Consider the following 21288-nt stretch of genomic DNA (forward strand, 5'->3'; position numbering starts at 1 on the left):
CATGCCCCACATATACAACTCCCACCAAAACAAAATGACACTCCTTAGTACTTTGTGTCAAATGTGCTGCATGCAACCATTTAAAAACCCTCATAATATATGTATATGCTGTGTCATGTTACTGAGGTATAACACACGTTGCTGAGGTTTCAGCCCACATAGTAACCCACCCAACAACAACTGAAATGTTTCTGGCACTTTTTTTAAAATCCTGAATGGCGCCCTTTGATATTGATGATGAGTCCAAGGAAAGAAGAATGCTGCAGGAAACATCCCTAATGGATGGAACTTACTCCTTAGATCTGTGGGAAAGAAATACTTACATTTCATCTAGTTAAGGCCTGCACTTATTATTTTTTAGAATAGAGAAATTCCCCCGCAGCCCCAAAAAGATGCATTTTGATTCAAGACAGGATAGCATTCATCATAGCAGATCAGAGAAAGAAATTGTTAATATAGCATTAGTTAACTGCAGGAGTGTCTATGAAAAGAACCCAGAACAAGTCTTGTTTATAAATGGGAACAGGCCCACATAGTGCTACTGCTGGGGAGAAAAAGCTGATTAAAAGTTGTTGTCAGTAGCAAAGAAATTCTCAACTCCAAACTGGAATGTATATCACAGAGATAGGTTGAACACTGGTGATGTAAGCGTGTTTGTAGCATCAGAAGACAGGATGATATCTAGTGGGATTAGTACAGATGTAGAATGTGAAACAATTTAGGTGAAGGTAAATGTTAGATGTGGATCGAATATGGTCAGCAGATGCTTTTATAAACCTCCTGCCTCAGCAGCAGTAATGGTGGAATGTTTTAGCAGAAACTTGCTGAATATTTTGCATGAATTTCATTGTCATATTATGATTTTAGGTGGAGATTTTAACTTACTGTCTATACATTGGGAGATTCAAGTGATTAGGGTGGATAGTAGGGACACAGAATTGAGTGAAATTGTTCTAAGTACTTTATCCAAAATTGATCTTGAGCAGTTAATCATAAAATCAGCTCATGAGGATAACATCCTAGACTTGTTGGTGACAAACAGACATGAACTTTTCAATTCAGTTAGCACAGAACAAGGAATCAGTGATCGTAAGGCCATTATCAGTGATCGTAAGGCCATTATCAGTGATCGTAAGGCCATTAAGCATCATCCAGCTTTAAATAGAAATAAAAAGAAAGGTAAGAAGATCTTTCTGTTTAGCAAGAGTGACAATAGATTAATTTCTTACTATATTTCATCACCAGCACTGACAATCTTGAGCATCAATAGACAAAGTTCAAGAGCACCATACAAGCAAAACTATGAGGGATGGAAAAGACCCACCATAGTTCAACAACCAAGTTAGAAACCTGCTAAAAAAGCAAAAAGAGCTTCTCTGGATATTCAAACATAGCCACAGCCTCAGGACAAACAAAGTCTAAATGAAGCCAAAATTAGCTTAGAAGGGCTGAAAGTGAAGAGTTCAATGAATTCAAAAGTAAAATTCTACCTATCTACTTGACAGATATCCTAAAACACTTTGGTTTTATGTTAAATCAGTAAATGGATCAAAGCCATCTATCCAGACATTCTGTGACCATTACAGCATTGAAACAAAAGTTGCCACAGAAAAGACTGATTTGGTTTTATGTTAAATCAGTAAATGGATCAATGCCATCCATCCAGACATTCTGTGACCATTACAGTGTTGAAACAGAAGCTGCCACAGAAAAGACTGAAATACTCAGCATCTTTTTCCAGTACTGTTTAACAAAGGAAGGTCATACTGTAATTCATCCTTTTAAATTGTCACTTAAATGGAAAAATGATAAATACTGAAAAATGTGACCAAGGGAAAAGCAACAGAAATCAATCAACATAGGAAAGGCTACTTGACATGATGGGATACCAGTTTGATTCTACACAGTGTATGCGAAAGAACTTGTCCCTGTTCCAGTAGCAGTGTACTTCAGGCCTCTTGAAAATCAAAGTGTTCCTAATGATTGGAAAAAAGCACAGGTCACTCATGTTTTCAAGAAGGGTCGTTGAACAGATGCACAAAATTATAGGTCTATATTTCTAACAACAGTCTGTGATAGAATTTTGGAACATGTTTTATGCTCTTGTTTATGATATTTCTAGAGACTTAAAATCTCCTCTGTAGGAATTAACATGAGTTTCAAAAATATCTATCATACAAAACCCAGCTCATCCACAAGACTTAGAAAGCAGTAGAAACATATGTCCAAGGAAATGCCGTGGTCCTTGACTTCTGGAAGGCATTAGATACTGGACTTTTGGAAGGGGTTCAATACATTCCACCCTTACTGCTAATGAATAAAATATGATCTAATGGAATATCAGACAAACTGTGTGATTGGATTGAAGAGTTTCTAGCAAACAGAACACAGCATGTCAGTCTAAAAGCAGGGAAGTATTTAAATGTAAAAGCAACTTAAGATTTGTCCAAAAAGAGTGTTGTAGGATAATTCCTTTTCACGGTATATATAAATGGCCGAGTAGATAATGTCGGAGGTTACATGAGGCATTTTGTGGATGATGCTGTATGCATAGAAGTCATAATGCTAACAAATTGTTGGGGAATGCAGGGAGACCTGCAGAGGATTAACACTTAGTACAGAGAGTGGCAAATGACTCTCAACATCAACAAATTTAGTGCTAGTTGTTCAACTGCCCAGGTCTGTCTGTTTTATCTGCACTTAACCATGCTACCTCATTAAGGATGGCTGCATAGCCTCTGTGTTTGCCATTGAAGATCATTAATTTCCAATACACTGTATGTGAAACAGAACAACAAACAACAATAGGTTATACACTATGATGCATCAGTTACAACCCATGTCTCATCATGAGCCATTTTGCTTCTGTGTATTGTGTAGCCAAATAATAACTTCTATGACAATTAAAATAACTAATGCCACTTAATCAGTAGTATATAGTGCAGGATGATGTAGCAAGTTATGCTGGGTACATTTCACAGGTTGCAAATATTGCTCCCTTGTATGACCACAGAAGTGACAACATCACCTGGTTCTGAGTGCTGCACTAAAATTACTGTCAAATGCTGGTAAATCTCTTGCCTAGACCCCACGTTCTCTATACACAAAAACAGGAAGAACTACCAAAACAGTTCAATAGTCTGTTCACTCACCCCACTGTGTGAGGATTGTACATGGTGCAGTTGTGCTGTCATGTTGCATGGAGAGTGACTCTGCTGGTACCAGCAGGTGGGCGACAAATTCTGAGACCAAACTATAGTCACCTAAAGGTAAGAGGCTTCTATGGTGCAGGTGTTAAGATGGAGACAACTTTTATTCAATTTGTGCTACACCATTTTCAGTGCTGTGATGCCGCAGACAGACCCCCTAAGGCATGAACGTAGAGGCCCCTCTGGTTGTTGCAGATGCCTGCTGCCAGTGGGGTGGCCGGCTGTGATATCTGTACCCAGCAATGCTGACAATTATTTAACTGCTTCAGCAATGCACTCCCAAGTTTGCACATTGTGAAATCTTGTGGTAGTGCGTACAACTGCCAGAATTCTCATGGAGACCGTAAGGACTCGGAAGAAGAGCATGACACAGCAGGTGATGATGGCAGTTACAGGAGTGCTTGCCCCACTGTCTGTGTGCAGCAAGCCCCCCACTGTATGTGTGCAGCCAGCTGCACCAAGTTGCATGTGAACTGCTGCCCTATGAGGCAGAAGTTCATCTGTGGCTGTAGAGAGCTTAGAAGTGGCTCATCCATCACAAGTGCTTAGTCCCCAGGTGGTGGATTTAATACTGGTAATTTGTCTGGCAGAGATGGTGGCCCACATCGGTATTGGCTGCTTGTTGACAATTCACCAAGTAGTGACTGGCGTGGCCCTCACATTATTGTGGGTGCTGCCAGAATGTTCATACATCTTCTAAAATAAATGAGTATTTATATCGGTTAATGGAAAGTTTGCCAAGCCAGCACAGTGCTCCCAATCACTAATGCAGTTATGTCTTGTGGAATGAAAACCATGAACAACTGTATGTAAGATCCTCTGTTTGGGACCACAATCAGTTCCATAGCTTAAAGCTACATCTTCAGGGGGCTATCTGAATATCAAAGGGAAATATCTATTCAAAAACTGCATATAATACCAATCCCAAATAACAACAATAAAAAATAAATACTTGTATAAACTACATCATATGGGACCCAGATGTGAGGATAGATAGAAGACCCGACATTCATTGACCAAATAATTCTAATACGCCAAATGTGTGTAATGTCAAATTGTACACTACTGGCCATTAAAATTGCTACACCATGAAGATGACATACTACAGACACAAAATTTAACCAACAGGAAGAAGATGCTGTGATATACAAATCATTAGCTTTTCAGGGCATTCGCACAAGGTTGGTGCCGGTGGTGACACCTACAACGTGCTGACATGAGGAAAGTTTCCAACCGATTTCTCATACACAAACAGCAGTTGACTGGCATTGCCTGGTGAAATGTTGTTGTGATGCCTCATGTAAGGAGGAGAAATGCGTACCATCACGTTTCTGACTTTGATAAAGGTCGGACTGTAGCCAATCGCAATTGCGGTTTACTCTATCGCGACATTGCCGCTCGCGTTGGTCGAGATCCAATGACTTTTAGCAGAATATGGAATCGGTGGGTTCAGGAGGGTAATACAGAATGCCGTGCTGGATCCCAACGGCCTCGTATCACTAGCAGTGGAGATGACAGGCATCTTATCCGCATGGCTGAAACGGATTGTGCAGCCATGTCTCGATCCCTCAGCCAACACATGGGGACGTTTGCAAGACAACAACCATCTCCAGGAACAGTTCAATGACACTTGAAGCAGCGTGGACTATCAGCTCGGAGACTATGGCTGCGGTTACCCTTGCCACTGCATTACAGACAGGCGATGGTGTACTCAACGACAAACCTGGGTGCACGAATGGCAAAAGCGTCGTTTTTTCGGATGAATCCAGGTTCTGTTTACAGCATCATGATGGTCGCATCCGTGTTTGGTGACATCACAGTGAACGCACATTGAAAATGTGTACTCGTGATCACTATACTGGTGTATCACCCAGCGTGAAGGTTTGGGGTGACATTGGTTACATGTCTCGGTCACCTCTTGTTGACATTGACGGCACTTTCAACAGTGGACGTTACATTTCAGATGTGTTACAACCTGTGGCTCTACCCTTCATTTGATCCCTGTGAAACCCTACATTTCAGCAGGATAATGCACAACCGCATGTTGCAGGTCCTGTACGGGCCTTTCTGGATACAGAAAATGTTTGACTGCTGTCCTGGCCAGCACATTCTCCAAATCTCTCACCAATTGAAAACGTCTGGTCAATGGTGGCCGAGCAACTGGCATGGGCAGCTGTACCTGTACACGCCATCCGTTTGACTAAATTCCCAGGCGTATCAAGGCCATTATTATGGCTAGAGGTGGTTGTTCTAGGTACTGATTTCTCAGGATCTACACACCCAAATTGCATGAAAATGTAATCACATGTCAGTTCTAGTATAATATATTTGTCCAATGAATTCCCGTTTATCATCTGTATTTCTTCTTGGTGTAGCAATTTTAATGCCCAGTAGTGTAAATAGGATGAATTGTGTCATCAACATTCCCTTAAAATTGAACTGGAACCTACAACATAATGAGACAAAATGTAAAAACCACCGAATGTACCCACAAAAACCACATCCTCCATGTTGACAAAACTTAGCAAAATTCAAGACGAAGCTCTCATCACAACATATGAGCTCCAGCAGCAACATGTTAGTACTGAGCCTTCAGGAACAGAAAGAATGCTATCAAAGTGTGGCACATATGGGACAGCCAGACACAAGCCACACCACTGTAGTACAGGACAAGAACCACATGTAGCTCACCCAACATGCTCCTGACCTGACATGGAAAATTGGGTAGCTTTTTAACAGAACCAAATTCTTTATCTCAGATAACGACAACAGTCCAAAGTAGCATAGTTACTGCTGGACACAGTTTCACACGTTATTGACTTACAATATGGAATAACTGAATAAACATCTCAACTGAAATATCAAGTGTAAGTTCATGCTAATAATATAAAATAATTCAATGGTTTCTAATAAAACTCTTCCTCCTCCCATCACCACCTCCTTGCCTGCTCTTAAAAAGACTGTTCACACCTGAAGCCAACAAGTTGAAAACCGTAAGTGGCAGTGGGTTCAAGTCAGTACATAGGAACCAGAAACAGATTACTATGGTGGGAGGATAGGTCCACTTTGTAAAAACAATATGTGTCAAAGCCAAATAGACCTTTAAATACTATTATTGATGACTTTTTGTAAAACATTGTTACATTTTAGTAGTTTTCCTGCCACCTTTCCTAGGCTTAGTTTTGGTTACTTTTTACTTTCGGTGTTTTCTGTCCTTTGTTTCAATATTTATACGAACTGTTTCATATTTCTGCTTCTGCTGAACTTCCAAAGCCATCTAAAAATTGTATAAAACTTGCTCAGTCTACTTTCTACATCAACTCATGGTAAAATCGTGATCTTTCGACAGTTACCTCCGCCTTTTTCATCAGGAGCAACCGTCAGCTGCTCCTGATGAAGATAATGGAAGTAATAATGAAAAGTTCGAGGTTTTGCCCTGAACTAAAATGGCAAGAAGTCGGAGAATGTTTTATACAATAGTGCCATTGTGAAAGACTTCATTCTCATATAACCATCTAAAAATCGCTAAAGAAACAAAGTTTTCCATATCAAATAATTACTGAACTAATAAGTTTTGCTAGAAGAACTGGTCATTTATGTAATAAGAAAAATGGAGGGCTGCTAAACTGTGAGACTGAACTTTGCAAATAATCAGAAGTTGAAATGAATATTTCTTTATTCCCAAGTTGAAATTTGAACATTCTTGAACATGAGAATTTTATGAATAATTTTTGAAATAGAAAGTATTTGGAAAAAGAAAATGCTTATGGAGAAGAGGAGAATGAGGGTTTTAAAATGAGCTATGCCAATTTAGCCAGAAACATCCATTAGATCACTGTAAGTTTCATCTGTAGATGTTCTTGATGAAACTGAAATTATGAATATTTCTTTATGAAAATTATTTCCTGTTAAACCAAATGTCATTAGTGTTTGGGAAATTACCTGTTGAATAATAAAATCTTGTGAGTTCCTGGATGGATAAGAAAGTAGAAACTTGATGTCAGGAGTGGTCCAAGAAAAAATAAGGTGATCCCACCTCACTCTGTTACAATGTCTGAAAGTAATAGTGAAACACCTGAGGAAAAATATGTATTTTAAGAGCAGATTCCATGAGAAAAAATCGATTTTCAACTATTTACTATTGTGTCTAATGACTGAGCTTCAGATCACATGTGTGAAACAGGGAACACTTTAAACAATTTATCACTTTACCTGATATTTTTGATGGAAAGATTAGATGAAATGTACAGCATATCACACCAGTCAATGTGGCAAGGTGAATGAATACAAGATTTAAGAAACTTCATTCCAAAAATTAGCATTTATTGGTCAAGATTAATTTTTGGATGCTATGGTTTCCTGTGAAATATGCTCACTATTTTTATTTACTTAAATTTGGCATATTTCGTGACAGTACCTTTTCCGTTAGATGTTTACAAGGCGATATTGGTCTTGGCTTCAGTTGTCTAGTGGAAGTATGATTCCACAATGCATCTTTGTCAGCTGCAGAAATGACCTGGTTCAATGCGTTTGCTTCATTTTTGGTGCTTCAAATACCATTTCTTCGAATGTGGTTTCTTCTTAAAGTTTATATAAAAAAAATAGTAACATAATTTTTTATTTATTTATTTATTTATTTTTTTTTTTTTCACTAGCAAATTATTTATGACGGCGACCTGCACATTGTTCTACTGTCAACACACACCAAGAGTTCACTGCCGACTGACTACAGTCAAAGACGACTCCAGCGTCAAAGACATTTTACACAACACACAAGCTTCCACTTGTAATTAGTCCCTTTATTAACATCAGATAAGGCAAATAACAATAAAAAAATTCTGACAAAAAATATAAGAAAACATTTACAATTTGGTATCGACCAATCCGGAAGAAAATAACACATCTCCCAGATCCATTACACCTGGGAAATTATTTCCTTAGATCCTTTTGCATTGTTCTTGTAAATCCTTCCTTCACTTCAGTGACTATTCTGGTTTATTCAAAATTAGGAATATTCTCAGTAAAATTTGTGCCTTGTTCCACAGCGCATTTCAGTTACATTAAAGGAAGATTACTTTTCGGCCCATTTTATCAGTCCAGATGACATGATGTGCAATAATGATCATTTGCATCAAGTGACTGTTACAACTCTTTACCTCCCATTTCATTCTGTGTACATGTACAACAGCAACAATCAAGTTACACAATTTGGGGGAAATTTGGTGATATTTGGAAATGTCATATATGCTCAATTGTGACAGGTGGCTTTTGTGCACAGACTTCTTTTTATATCTATGTTTACCTCAAGTGCTGCAACAAAAGAGAATAGTGTTTCTCATTTACCTGTTACCTCACAGAAATGCTTGATATGGAAAAGACTGGTGAAAAGGTGAAGGAAGCGGAGAGTGTTGGTAGGACACAGCTCAAGTTTTGGAACAGTTTGCTACTCCTACGGGCTCCTTAACTCAATCAGAATAGTATTTAAGGCTATTAAATGGTACAAGTTTTTTTTATGTTGTGGAGGTATTCATTCTCTCCATAGAACCACAAAGGAGTGGATAAGTTCAATAGTAGAGTTTCATTTGTATCACATAAAAAACCATAGGCATAAGAACACTGAAAACATGGGAGAGAAGCATGCACTGGTGTTAAAAATCCTCTATGATTTATCAGGATGCATTTTCAAAATGTTATTCCAAGTAAACACTCCAAGATGTTCTTATCCGCCGGGCGGAGTGGCCGTGCAGTTCTAGGCGCTACAGTCTGGAACCGAGCGACCGCTGCGGTAGCAGGTTCGAATCCTGCCTCGGGCATGGATGTGTGTGATGTCCTTAGGTTAGTTAGCTTTAATTAGTTCTAAGTTCTAGGCGACTGATGACCTCAGAAGTTAAGTCGTATAGTGCTCAGAGCCATTTGAACCATTTGTTCTTATCCATAGAATCACTGTTCACTCAAAACAAAAAATATATTGCAGAAACCAGATACACATGCAAAACATGCTGTTATGAGCCTTGAGACACACAAAGAAAAAGAAACTAATGATCAGGAGCTGCAGAGGAAATAGTATTAAACTGCTGCTTCCCTAAACCAGTCTCCCTGTAACCACAGGAGGGTGTGTTTTAGTGAGAAAGAGCAAGTACTTGAAAACTAGTGTGAATAGTGTTTCCTGCTATGTCTTTCTGTGTGCCATGCATTGGTCTGCTATAGGCGAGCAGTTACCTTTCCCTTATTTTGCATATGATGCTTCTCTAAGATTTATTAATAAAAAGTACATACAAAATTACAAGCAGCTTGTCTCATGAGGATGTTGTAAGTTATATAATAAATTATGAGTCAGAATAGCTTTCCAGCTTCAGAAAACAAGACAGATAATACTGCCTATAGACTCATATGAAAGTGAAAATAATAAACTGCCCAGCTTTCAGAACTAATAATACCTGCCTTCAGAAGAAGAGAGGGATAGGATGCTTGGAGAAGGTTAGAAAGCAATGGCAAGTCACTCAAACACCAGGATGAGGGGATTCTGTAAATAGTCTGTGGCACCAGGATCCAGCTAGCTAGACTGTGTTTATTTACTAACTCCTATGTGGACTTCAGTTCTGAAATGCCAAATGCGTCACCTCTTGGCCCCAGCAAGTGTGGCTGGTGGCCTTTTCTGCTGACCTGATTAAATCCAATAATAACCTATATAAGTAATAAACTGCGTTAAGTTTTAAAATTCTACGTCTTATGGTTTAGCGCCCCTTAAAGATGCCCACACCTTGGCTGTCCTGACCAGTCTCACTCTGCACCTAAACAATAGGAAGAAACTTTAATAGATATAGGGAGTACCCTCTGACATGCTCTTTGCAATGGTTTCTTATGTGTAGATGTAATAGATGTAGATGTAGAAATAGGACCTGCTCTCCTTCCAGGTAATATATTTTCTTCTAATTTTATTATGTTAGATGTAGCTTGAATGAAAACTAACAATTTTTATATAGTGACAGTTGATTATCAATGAATGCTCTAACTAATGCTTTGATGTATATTTTGATTCATGCCATATCTCTCATGCTTGTCTTTCTAAATAAACTAATGAACGATTCACCTCTTATGTTAGATTCTGATTGATTTTCAGTACACTAATTATGTTATTGTGCTAATTACTATATCAAGAGAATTTACATAGCTATTATTTGGTAGAAAGTTGTTGTAGTGTAATTGGTAGAAAGTTGTTGTAGTGTAACAGTCTCTGACATTTCTTCTTCTTTTTAATATCAAATTGAACATCTCTTGGATTATTGTTAGAATAATGTGTTGAAATGTGCAGTGGAATTAAACTACCACTCCATTGTAAGAAATTGAACTGGTCCATGTTATTTCACATCTACAGAAATGACAGCATTTTGTCAAACTGTTGAAAAAAATTTGGGAAGGAAAGTTGCTACTCATTATATAGCGGAGCTGACGAGTCATGATAGGCACAACAAAAAGATTCGCACAATTATAGCTTTTGGCCATTAAGGCCTTTGTCAGCAATAGACACACATACACACACGTGCACACACACACTCACGCAAACCCCCATTTTTTATTACATATTCATGTGGTATGTAAAGAAATGTGTATGTTTTAGTTGGACCACTTTTTTCACTTTGTGATAGATGGTGCTGTAATAGTCACAAACCTATAAGTACGTGGTATCATGTAACATTCTGCCAGTGCGGACGGTATTTGCTTCATGATACATTACCTGTGTTAAAATGGACCATTTACCAATTGCAGAAAAGGTTGATACCGTGTTGATGTATGGCTATTGTGATCAAAATGCCCAACAGGAGTGTGCTATGTATGCTGCTTGGTATCCTGGACGACATCATCCAAGTGTCCGGACCATTTGCCTGGTAGTTATGTTTTTTAAGGCAACAGGAAGTGTTCAGCCACATGTGAAACGTCAACCACAACCTGCAACAAATGATGATGCCCAATTAGGTGTTTTAGCTGCTGTTGCAGATAATCTGCACGTCAGTAGCAGGCAAATTGCATGAGAATCGGGAATCTCAAAAACGTTGGTGTTGAGAATGCTACATCAGCAATGATTGCACTCGTACCATATTTCTATGCACCAGGAATTGCATGGTGATGACTTTGAACATCGTGTACAGTCCTGCCACTGGGTACAAGAGAAATTACAGGATGATGACAGCATTCTGTTTAGCGACAAAGCATCATTCACCAACAGCAGTAACGTAAACTGCCATAATATGCACTATTGGGCAATGGAAAATCCACGATATCTGTGACAAATGGAACATCAGCGACCTTGATGGGTTAATGTATGGTGCGGCATTATGGGAGGAAGGATAATTGGCCCCCATTTTATCGATGGCAATCAAAATGGTGCAATGTATGCTGATTTCCTACGTAATGTTCTACCGATGTTACTACAAGATGTTTCACTGCATGACAGAATGGCGATGTACTTCCAACATGATGGATGTCTGGCACATAGCTTGTGTGCGGTTGGAGCAGTATTGAATAGCATATTTCATGACAGGTGGATTGGTCGTTGAAGCACCATACCAACACCGCATCTGATGTCCTCGGATTTCTTTCTGTGGGGAAAGTTGAAGGATATTTGCTATCGTGATCCACCGACAACGCCTGACAACATGCGTCAGCGCATTGTCAATGCATTTGCGAACATTACGGCAGGCAAACTACTCGCTCTTGAGAGGAATGTTGTTACATGTATTGCCAAATGCATTGAGGTTGACGGACATCATTTTGAGCATTTATTGCATTAATGTGGTATTTACAGGTAATCACGCTGTAACAGCATGCATTCTCAGAAATAATAAGTTCACAAAGGTACGTGTATCACATTGGAACAACCGAAATTAAATGTTCAAATGTACCTACGTTCTGTATTTTAATTTAAAAAACCTACCTGTTACCAACTGTTTGTTAAAATTGTGAGCCATATGTTTGTGACTATTACAGTGTCATCTATCACAAAGCGTAAAAAGTGGTCCCACTAAAACATTCATATTTCTATACATACTATATGAATATGTAATAAAAAATGGGGGTTCCTATTTAAAAAAACACAGTTGATATCCATTTGACCTACGGTAGCGTCATCTAGCGAGCCAACCATAGCGCCATCTGGTTTCCCCCTTCAAGCTAGACAAGTTTCGTTCTTTGTAGTTTTTTCGTTTGATGCTTATTTCGTGAGATATTTAGCCCGGTCACGATCAATGGACCACCCTGTATACTAAATGTATATTATGTAAGGGAGTGTTGGTGTACCATTACTTTTCACAGTCTATATAAATAACCTAGTGGATAACATAAGAAGCTTCATACAGACTTTTTGTGGATAATGCTGCCATACACAGAGAAATCCCAATGCTAAAAAAGTGTAGTAAAATAGAAGAAGACCTGAAGAAGATCAGCACTTAATGCAGAGCTTGCCAGTTGTGCCCCTACATAAACAAATGTAATGCATTGTGCATAAATAGGCAGAAAGACTCATTATTGTGTGATAGTACAATTGTACAATAATGACAGAAAGCAGGCCACATCCATAAATTATCTAGGAGAACACGTATGGAGTGATTGAAGCGGTCCAACAACATAAATCTAATCGCAGATCAGGCAGTACTGAGATTTGTTGGAAGAATCCTCAGGGAATGCTTTCCACCCACAAAGGAAGTAGCTTACAAAACCATCATTCAACCAATACTTGGGCATCCGTCTGCTTAGCTGGGTGGTAATGTACTCACCTCCCATTCAAGTGGGACTGGGTTCAAATCCCAGCCGGGTTGGGGGACTGGGTGTTGTCTTGTCCTCATCATCACCGGTGTGCAAGTCGCCCAATGTGGCGTCGAACGTACTAAGACTGGCACTTGGCGCCCAAACTTACCTGAATAGGGGCCTCCTAGCCAACAATGCCTTACGCTCATTTCCATTTCAACCAATACTTGAATATTGCTCATCAGTCTGTGATCCATACCATATAGGACTGATAGAGGAAATGTAGAAGAGCAGTGTATTTCATTACAGGTTCATTTAGTCGGTGCAGAAGTGTCTTGGAGATACTCGGCCAACTCTAGTGCCAGACACTGCAAAAGAGGCATTCTGCATCATGGTGTGGTTTATTGTTAAAGTTCTGAAAGCATATATTCCTTTAAGAGTTAACTGATATATTGCTCCCTCTTACATACTGTATATCTGACAAAATACCTGAAAAGTAAAATTAGAGAGGTTTAAGTTCACATGGGCACTTACTAGCAGTCTTTCTTCCCTCAGACCATTCAAGACTGGAACAGAAAAGAGGGAAGTGGCCATAGCTCACAAATTACCCTGTGTCATATATCATAATTTGTTTCTAGGGTATAGATGTAGATGTGGAAAAATGTATAAATTTTAATGGCATATGTTTTAAGAAACAATCAAACTGTTTATTAACGAAGTTTATTCATTCACCGTTGTAAAAACTTAAGAGACTCGCTCAAAACCACTCAAGATTACCACCACTGCTAGCTTTGCCTCCCATACAGCCCAAACTCAGATTTCCACACCATCTTCTTAAGCTTCTGACCCCCACCCACTGCAAGGTAACATGCATGGGGCACTTTTAGAAATTGAACTGTTGCCCTCAGTTATTCAATGCTACCTCTGTCAGTAAAGGTCCCTCTGGCCGAAGCCACATCACCAATTGTCACAAAGCTGTTGGTGGAGATACTAGTCTCCCCTGTTCCCCACATTACCTGTTCCACCCCAGATATTACCACACAAATGGGTGGAGGATGCAATACCTTGCCATGCGAATGATACTGAGATGGACTTAGAGAGTGGCAGTAGTAGCAGCAGATGCTGAGCCAACAGGATGCCCTGTAGTGGTAGCACCTGCAGCAGTTGACTGATACACAGTCATTTAGTTTAGTTTCCATTTTTTCATATACTTGTGTGAAGAAATACACTGTACCTGTGTATTTTACCATATAAACTAGTTTTTATGAAGTTAATCTAAGTTATTGATTTTCCATAAATCTTCGTACATATCTTTGTGTGAGATGGCTTCTTCATATACTTGTCCACTGCCAGAAATCCCACACCACAGGTCACATGATTACATTTAAATCTCTTGTTAGTACATGATGTATAGTTTAGATCATTGCTTTGGAGTTTGCATATTTATTTTGCAAGATACTTTTATGTAAGCAAAGTTTCTACTAAAAAGTAAGTGTTGATATATCCATGTTCAGTAGAAAAATTTATTTCTGGTTTAAGAGTTTGCAGATCTTGCAGTCTCAGGCTATAGTGAGAACTCTGCAGAGCAGATTTTAGTGTTTGTTTATTCTGCTTATTATATTTTGTGTGCACTCAGTAGCACCACAGTCAGATAATGTTCTCTTTTGTCTTCTGATACACAACATTTGACTGATTCATCCTCACCTGAGTGGCAGATAGTATTGGGTTTTCTGTTCATTCTACAAAAGGTGAAAGAGGAAAAAGGCTGCACAGTGGCTCCTTACACCTTAGGAAGTGGTACTAGGTGCTACCCAGTGCTGATAATACTTCTGAGTCAACCAGCATGGGATGCCTCTCCAGTTGCGCCATTGGCCTATTTTCCTGCCCAGTCCTTAGAATTGCAGAGGGCAGATATACCAGTCATTGGGAGCTCCAACATCAGGCAGGTAGTGGAGCCCCTCAGGGAATAGCATGTAGGGCAGGAGAGAATGTCATTGTGCACTTGCTATCTTTGCCACAGGTCTCACCTGTGATGCAGAGTAGGATTTACAGTGTCTATTGGGCACACTGGGTGCAACCAGCTGTGAATAGTGACATATGTTGGCATGAATGACGCCTTTTGGTGAATGGTGAATTAGGCAAAGGCAATGAGCATAGCATACAGGTTGCATGCTAAGCTGACTATGTATAACATCACACTCAGGGTTGATCACAGTCCTCTGGTTTGGAGCAGAGTGCAAGTCTAAACCAGAGGCTCTGTACGACTCTGTGATAGTATCTGAGTAAATTTCTCAATCTCCGATACAGGGTGTAAAATTATAGGGTTCCCATTTGTAGGTGAGCTGCAGCTGTGCACTGCACGCAGAAAGCACCTATTAGGATAGTTAGTTAGAGAATCTACCTCCCCCGCCCCGGTTTGGGATCAGAGATTAATTGCCTGCTAAAATAAAAGTTACACCAGTCACACTATTCTCAGAGAGTCTCCAAACAGAAATCTTTCATAACTAAGCTCACTCTGTCCATCCATGAGATGCACAGCACTGTAAAGAATGGTGCTCAAGTTGATCACTGCCACTTAATGAAAAATATGTGAGCTTACCAAGTCTTCCTTGCAGATAAAACTCAACACATACATAATGGAACATAATCGGCACATGGAAATGTAATTTACAGGGTATCTCAAGGAAGTGTGATGTGCCCATTACTGTTTATAATGTATATAAATGATCTAGTACAAAGTGTTGGAAGTTCTTTAAGATTGTTCACAGATAATGCTGTTGTGTATAAGAGAGCAGCAGTGTCAGAAAACGATACTGATTTGCAGAATGACCTGCAAAGGGTTGATAAATGTTGCAGGTCCTGGTAGTTCACCCTGAATGTAAATAAATGTAACATACAGCACATACAGACGAAAAGAAATTCATTACTATACAATTACACTATTGATGACAAATTGCTGGAAACATCTACCATAAAATATGTAGGAGTAATTACCCAGAGTAACATTAAGTAGAGTGACCATATAAAACATGGTAGGAAAAGCAGCTCCCAGACTGAGATTCATAGGAAAAATCTCAAGGTAATGTAACTCATTGGAATCCTTGCCAAATAGAACTGATCCAAAAGATAGAGAAGATCCAACAATGAGCAGTGCAGGAGCGTGACAGGTTTGCTCAAAAAAATCCAGTTGCAGATGCTACGAGAGAGGTGTTGTACATCACAGAGAGATTTGCTATTGAAATTTTGAATGAGCACTTTCTGGGAAGAGTCAGACAACATATTACTTCCTTCCACATACAACTCATGAAATGATGGTGATGAGAAAATTTGAGAAATTAGAACTAATGTAGAGGGTTATTGACAATCAGTCTTCTCACACACCATGCATGAGTGGAACTTGAAAACACGGATCAGTTTGTAGTGCCAGGTGTACCCTCCACCACACACTGTTCTTAGGCTTGCAGACTATGATGTATATTTAGATGTGACAGTTATACACTCCTGGAAATGGAAAAAAGAACACATTGACACCGGTGTGTCAGACCCACCATACTTGCTCCGGACACTGCGAGAGGGCTGTACAAGCAATGATCACACGCACGGCACAGCGGACACACCAGGAACCGCGGTGTTGGCCGTCGAATGGCGCTAGCTGCGCAGCATTTGTGCACCGCCGCCGTCAGTGTCAGCCAGTTTGCCGTGGCATACGGAGCTCCATCGCAGTCTTTAACACTGGTAGCATGCCGCGACAGCGTGGACGTGAACCGTATGTGCAGTTGACGGACTTTGAGCGAGGGCGTATAGTGGGCATGCGGGAGGCCGGGTGGACGTACCGCCGAATTGCTCAACACGTGGGGCGTGAGGTCTCCACAGTACATCGATGTTGTCGCCAGTGGTCGGCGGAAGGTGCACGTGCCCGTCGACCTGGGACCGGACCGCAGCGACGCACGGATGCACGCCAAGACCATAGGATCCTACGCAGTGCCGTAGGGGACCGCACCGCCACTTCCCAGCAAATTAGGGACACTGTTGCTCCTGGGGTATCGGCGAGGACCATTCGCAACCGTCTCCATGAAGCTGGGCTGCGGTCCCGCACACCGTTAGGCCGTCTTCCGCTCACGCCCCAACATCGTGCAGCCCGCCTCCAGTGGCGTCGCGACAGGCGTGAATGGAGGGACGAATGGAGACGTGTCGTCTTCAGCGATGAGAGTCGCTTCTGCCTTGGTGCCAATGATGGTCGTATGCGTGTTTGGCGCCGTGCAGGTGAGCGCCACAATCAGGACTGCATACGACCGAGGCACACAGGGCCAACACCCGGCATCATGGTATGGGGAGCGATCTCCTACACTGGCCGTACACCACTGGTGATCGTCGAGGGGACACTGAATAGTGCACGGTACATCCAAACCGTCATCGAACCCATCGCTCTACCATTCCTAGACCGGCAAGGGAACTTGCTGTTCCAACAGGACAATGCACGTCCGCATGTATCCCGTGCCACCCAACGTGCTCTAGAAGGTGTAAGTCAACTACCCTGGCCAGCAAGATCTCCGGATCTGTCCCCCATTGAGCATGTTTGGGACTGGATGAAGCGTCGTCTCACGCGGTCTGCACGTCTAGCACGAACGCTGGTCCAACTGAGGCGCCAGGTGGAAATGGCATGGCAAGCCGTTCCACAGGACTACATCCAGCATCTCTATGATCGTCTCCATGGGAGAATAGCAGCCTGCATTGCTGCGAAAGGTGGATATACACTGTACTAGTGCCGACATTGTGCATGCTCTGTTGCCTGTGTCTATGTGCCTGTGGTTCTGTCAGTGTGATCATGTGATGTATCTGACCCCAGGAATGTGTCAATAAAGTTTCCCCTTCCTGGGACAATGAATTCACGGTGTTCTTATTTCAATTTCCAGGAGTGTATTATTTGTAAGGCTCACTGTTGTGCCTTCAGCTGCCTTGAGCCTAGCGGTTTCACCAAACACACCATGCGCGGATGGCTGTTAGACCTCTGCAGGGAATAATTACCCAGTATGGCTGGCAGATCAGGCCACTAATATTTTGTTATCGAAGTAATAGTTAAGCTGATCTCCAGTGCAACTATTCTGGAAGTGAAATTTCATTTAAAACTATGTTTGGTGATATGTCACTGTGTAAGGTATTACTTAAAACACTTGCAGTCCTTTGTAGTGCTGTTTTTATAACTGTAATTACGAGGGTGGTTTGAAAAGTTCTCATAACGGAATAGAAAAAAAGTACTTGCATCACAGAAACTTTTTTTATTTTTCAATGTAGTCTCCTTGTAGATTAATGCACTTGGTCCAACAATGTTCCAGTGTCTTGATCCCATCTTGAAAATGAGTTTCTTCCAGGCCTGCAAAGTAGTTGTCAACTCTGGCTATCAATTCTTTGTTTGAAGTGAATATTCGTTCACCAAGAAAAATTTTCAGTTTTGGGAAGAGATGAAAGTCTGATGGAGCCATATCAGGTGAATAAGTCGGGTGTGGCAACAATTAGTACCTTAGTTCGCGTAATTTTACCATGGCGATGGCACCTGTGTGTGCCAAGAGTCATGGCATCCATCTTTCAGATAATTTTTTCATTTCCAATTCTTCAGTTAAAATGTGAAATACTCTTTCAGATGACAACAGGCAAGCATGAGCAATTTCACGCACTTTCAATCGGCGATCCTCCATGACCATTTTGCACACTTTCACAATGATTTCTGGAGTAGTGATACATCTTGGCTGACCACTGCGCGGATCATCATCTAAGCTCTCCCAACCAAATTTAAATTCATTTGTCCACTTGATAACAGTTGAATATGAAGGAGCAGTGTCTTCTGGAAATCGGCATGAATGTCCTTTGCTTTTGTACATTTCTTTACGAAGTACGTAGTCACTGCTCGAATCTCGATTTTTTCCATCCTCGCAAATCACTGTGTGGGAACAACAACAGAGCCACCTCACTGCCACAGATCTCTTCCAAAAGCACTGGCATGCCACATGTTTGCAGGCAACATACCAATGAATATCATGTGAACAACTCATTGCACTAGCACTGACTTCTCACGGTGATTCGGAGAACTTTTCAAAGCCCCTCATAGATGCTGGATTTCACATGTTGACATGTTCAGTAAAATGCAGAGAATGAGACACTCTGGGGTAATAGTTGCTGAGAGTTTTAGCTGTCAAGGAATTCATCAGTTTTCCTGAGTTGGTACTGAAAAGCAGCACCTACCATCGTGGTCTCAGCCAGAATGTTGCAATGTCTCAATGTAGCAATGCTTCATGTCTTATTATCTATATTTTTATAACACTGTTCGTCTTTCAAAATATACTTTACTCTTTTTTATTTCTATGTCTCCATTTTAAGTAATAAATTAACCGTAACTTTATGAATTGTCAGTTACTGTTTAAGGACTTTGTCATGAGGCTCTTGGAAATTGGTTTGTTAATATCTTACACATCTAGAGTGTTAGTAAAACTTCATTGAATTTTAGTGTGCATGTGTGTGTGTGTGTGTGTGTGTGTGTGTGTGTGTGTGTGCGTGTGCGTGGGGTACCAGTGTTGGTTTAATTTGAATGTTATGCTCTGGCATCAGGAAATACACTGTTTCATTTCCAGTGTCTTTATAGCTGAACTAATAACAAGAAAGATAAGATATGCAGAGTCAGAAAGTTTTCACCAATTACTTTAATACACAAAAGTAAAATCTTTATAATAGACACCCAGAGTAACACCTATCCTTCTATTGTCAAAAATCATGATGCAGATCTTAAGAAACAACATTACAAACATTTTATTATTTGCCACATCTTAATCTAAACTCTTCATTTACTGCTTGTGTGTCTCTTACTTTAAATTTCATCAACTCCATTTAGAAACTGACAGTAGAGTAATTTGTCATTGTACAGGTATATGGCAGCTGCAAAGCACATGGGTAAGGTGTTGGTGGCTGTGCGAGAGGAAGAACAAGAAAAAGTGGTTCGTCCTGCAATTCTCGAGATAGATGCTGAACCACGTTTTTATTGCAAGCCTGAATTCACATACATCATTGTTGGTAAGTAAAAGTATCATCACTTAAAGCTTGAAAATGTCAGTCATTTTGTTTAAATACTGATCTACTGTCCTAGTTAACCAGAACTGAAAATGTAGAACAGTTGATGTATGTTTGAAGTAGAGACACATGATCCCTTGTATTGGAAGTGACAATAAATTTGATCAGTACAATACCGAAAAAAGGTGCTCAAGTTAACAAATTCCCAAAGTTTTGAAAGCTAAATCACACTATTCTGCAAAATTTGAATTTATTAGTGGACAATCCAAGTGACTGACTATAATGATGATAGTCACTGCATTGTCAGATGCTCAAATACTGTTCTGCAAAATTGGAATGTAGTAGTGGACAAGCCTAGTGATTGACTATGGTGATGGCAGTTGCTACATTGGCAGATGAGAGAATATGAAAATTGAGAGAGGACAAGGGAAGTTCTACACTCTCAAAGTCAATGGTAAGGAAGAGAAATATAGTTGTACCTGATGTAAGTTACATGTAGATAATGCAAAAATATTAAAGAAGGAATTGTGGTTTATTCATCTCATGACTACATTTGCAATCGATGGGACAGAAGATATATCAAAAATTTATAATATAGATACAGTGATTTTTACACTTATAAATAATAGTGCTAAAATAAATAAAAATGCTGTAATGATATTTCTTGGGATATGTATCACACTGTATCAAGCTCAAATTTCCAGTTTTTTCTGCATGAATTCATCCACTGAGTAATAACATTTTGGTGTTAGTGCTCCTAACAGCTTTCTTCTAAGTGTATCTAAATTGATCTACATTAACTTGTTCCATTTTAATTTATTATAAATTTTCATCCACGGTTCAAAACAACAGCATTGGTGCCTTTGTCCACAGGTAGGATTACAAGGTCAGATTTTAGGTGATGAACTGTGGTTCTTTCTGCAGATGTATGGTTAGTTTGCATGTTGAGGCATTGGGGGAATGATGGTGAAGCAAGGTTCGAGATTAAGAAATTCTGGAAAGGTATTGCAAGGAGGTTTGGACTCGATTGGTATGATTTTGCCTGACTATGTTGGTGAGGGCTAAGGATCGGTGGAATCTGAACAGATGAACATCATTGTGGAAGGAAGGGTGGCAGTGGGAGATGGGTAATTTGATGGTAACACCATTTGGGGGGATTCCAGGAGTCAACAACAACATAAGAACAGTATGCGAGACTGGGATCTGGCTAGGGATAAGGATACTTTTCTGTATTGATGCAGATGGAAAGAGCAAGGATCCATGGTTGTGGAAAACACACGAA

At 40.2% G+C, this 21288-nt stretch overlaps 1 protein-coding gene across 2 annotated transcripts in view; it reads left to right on the forward strand.

Annotated features, from left to right (window-relative positions):
* LOC124545218 (fatty acid synthase-like) overlaps positions 1 to 21288 on the forward strand; it is a 435708-nt gene that overhangs the window by 311133 nt on the left and 103287 nt on the right. For both annotated transcript variants that reach the window (XM_047124086.1, XM_047124089.1), the window contains exon 29: positions 19864 to 20009. In XM_047124086.1, the coding sequence (XP_046980042.1) occupies positions 19864 to 20009 (146 nt within the window). The remainder of the gene's footprint in view (positions 1 to 19863; positions 20010 to 21288) is intronic.

Source organism: Schistocerca americana, chromosome 8, assembly GCF_021461395.2.
Source record: "Schistocerca americana isolate TAMUIC-IGC-003095 chromosome 8, iqSchAmer2.1, whole genome shotgun sequence".
NCBI lineage: Eukaryota > Metazoa > Arthropoda > Insecta > Orthoptera > Acrididae > Schistocerca > Schistocerca americana.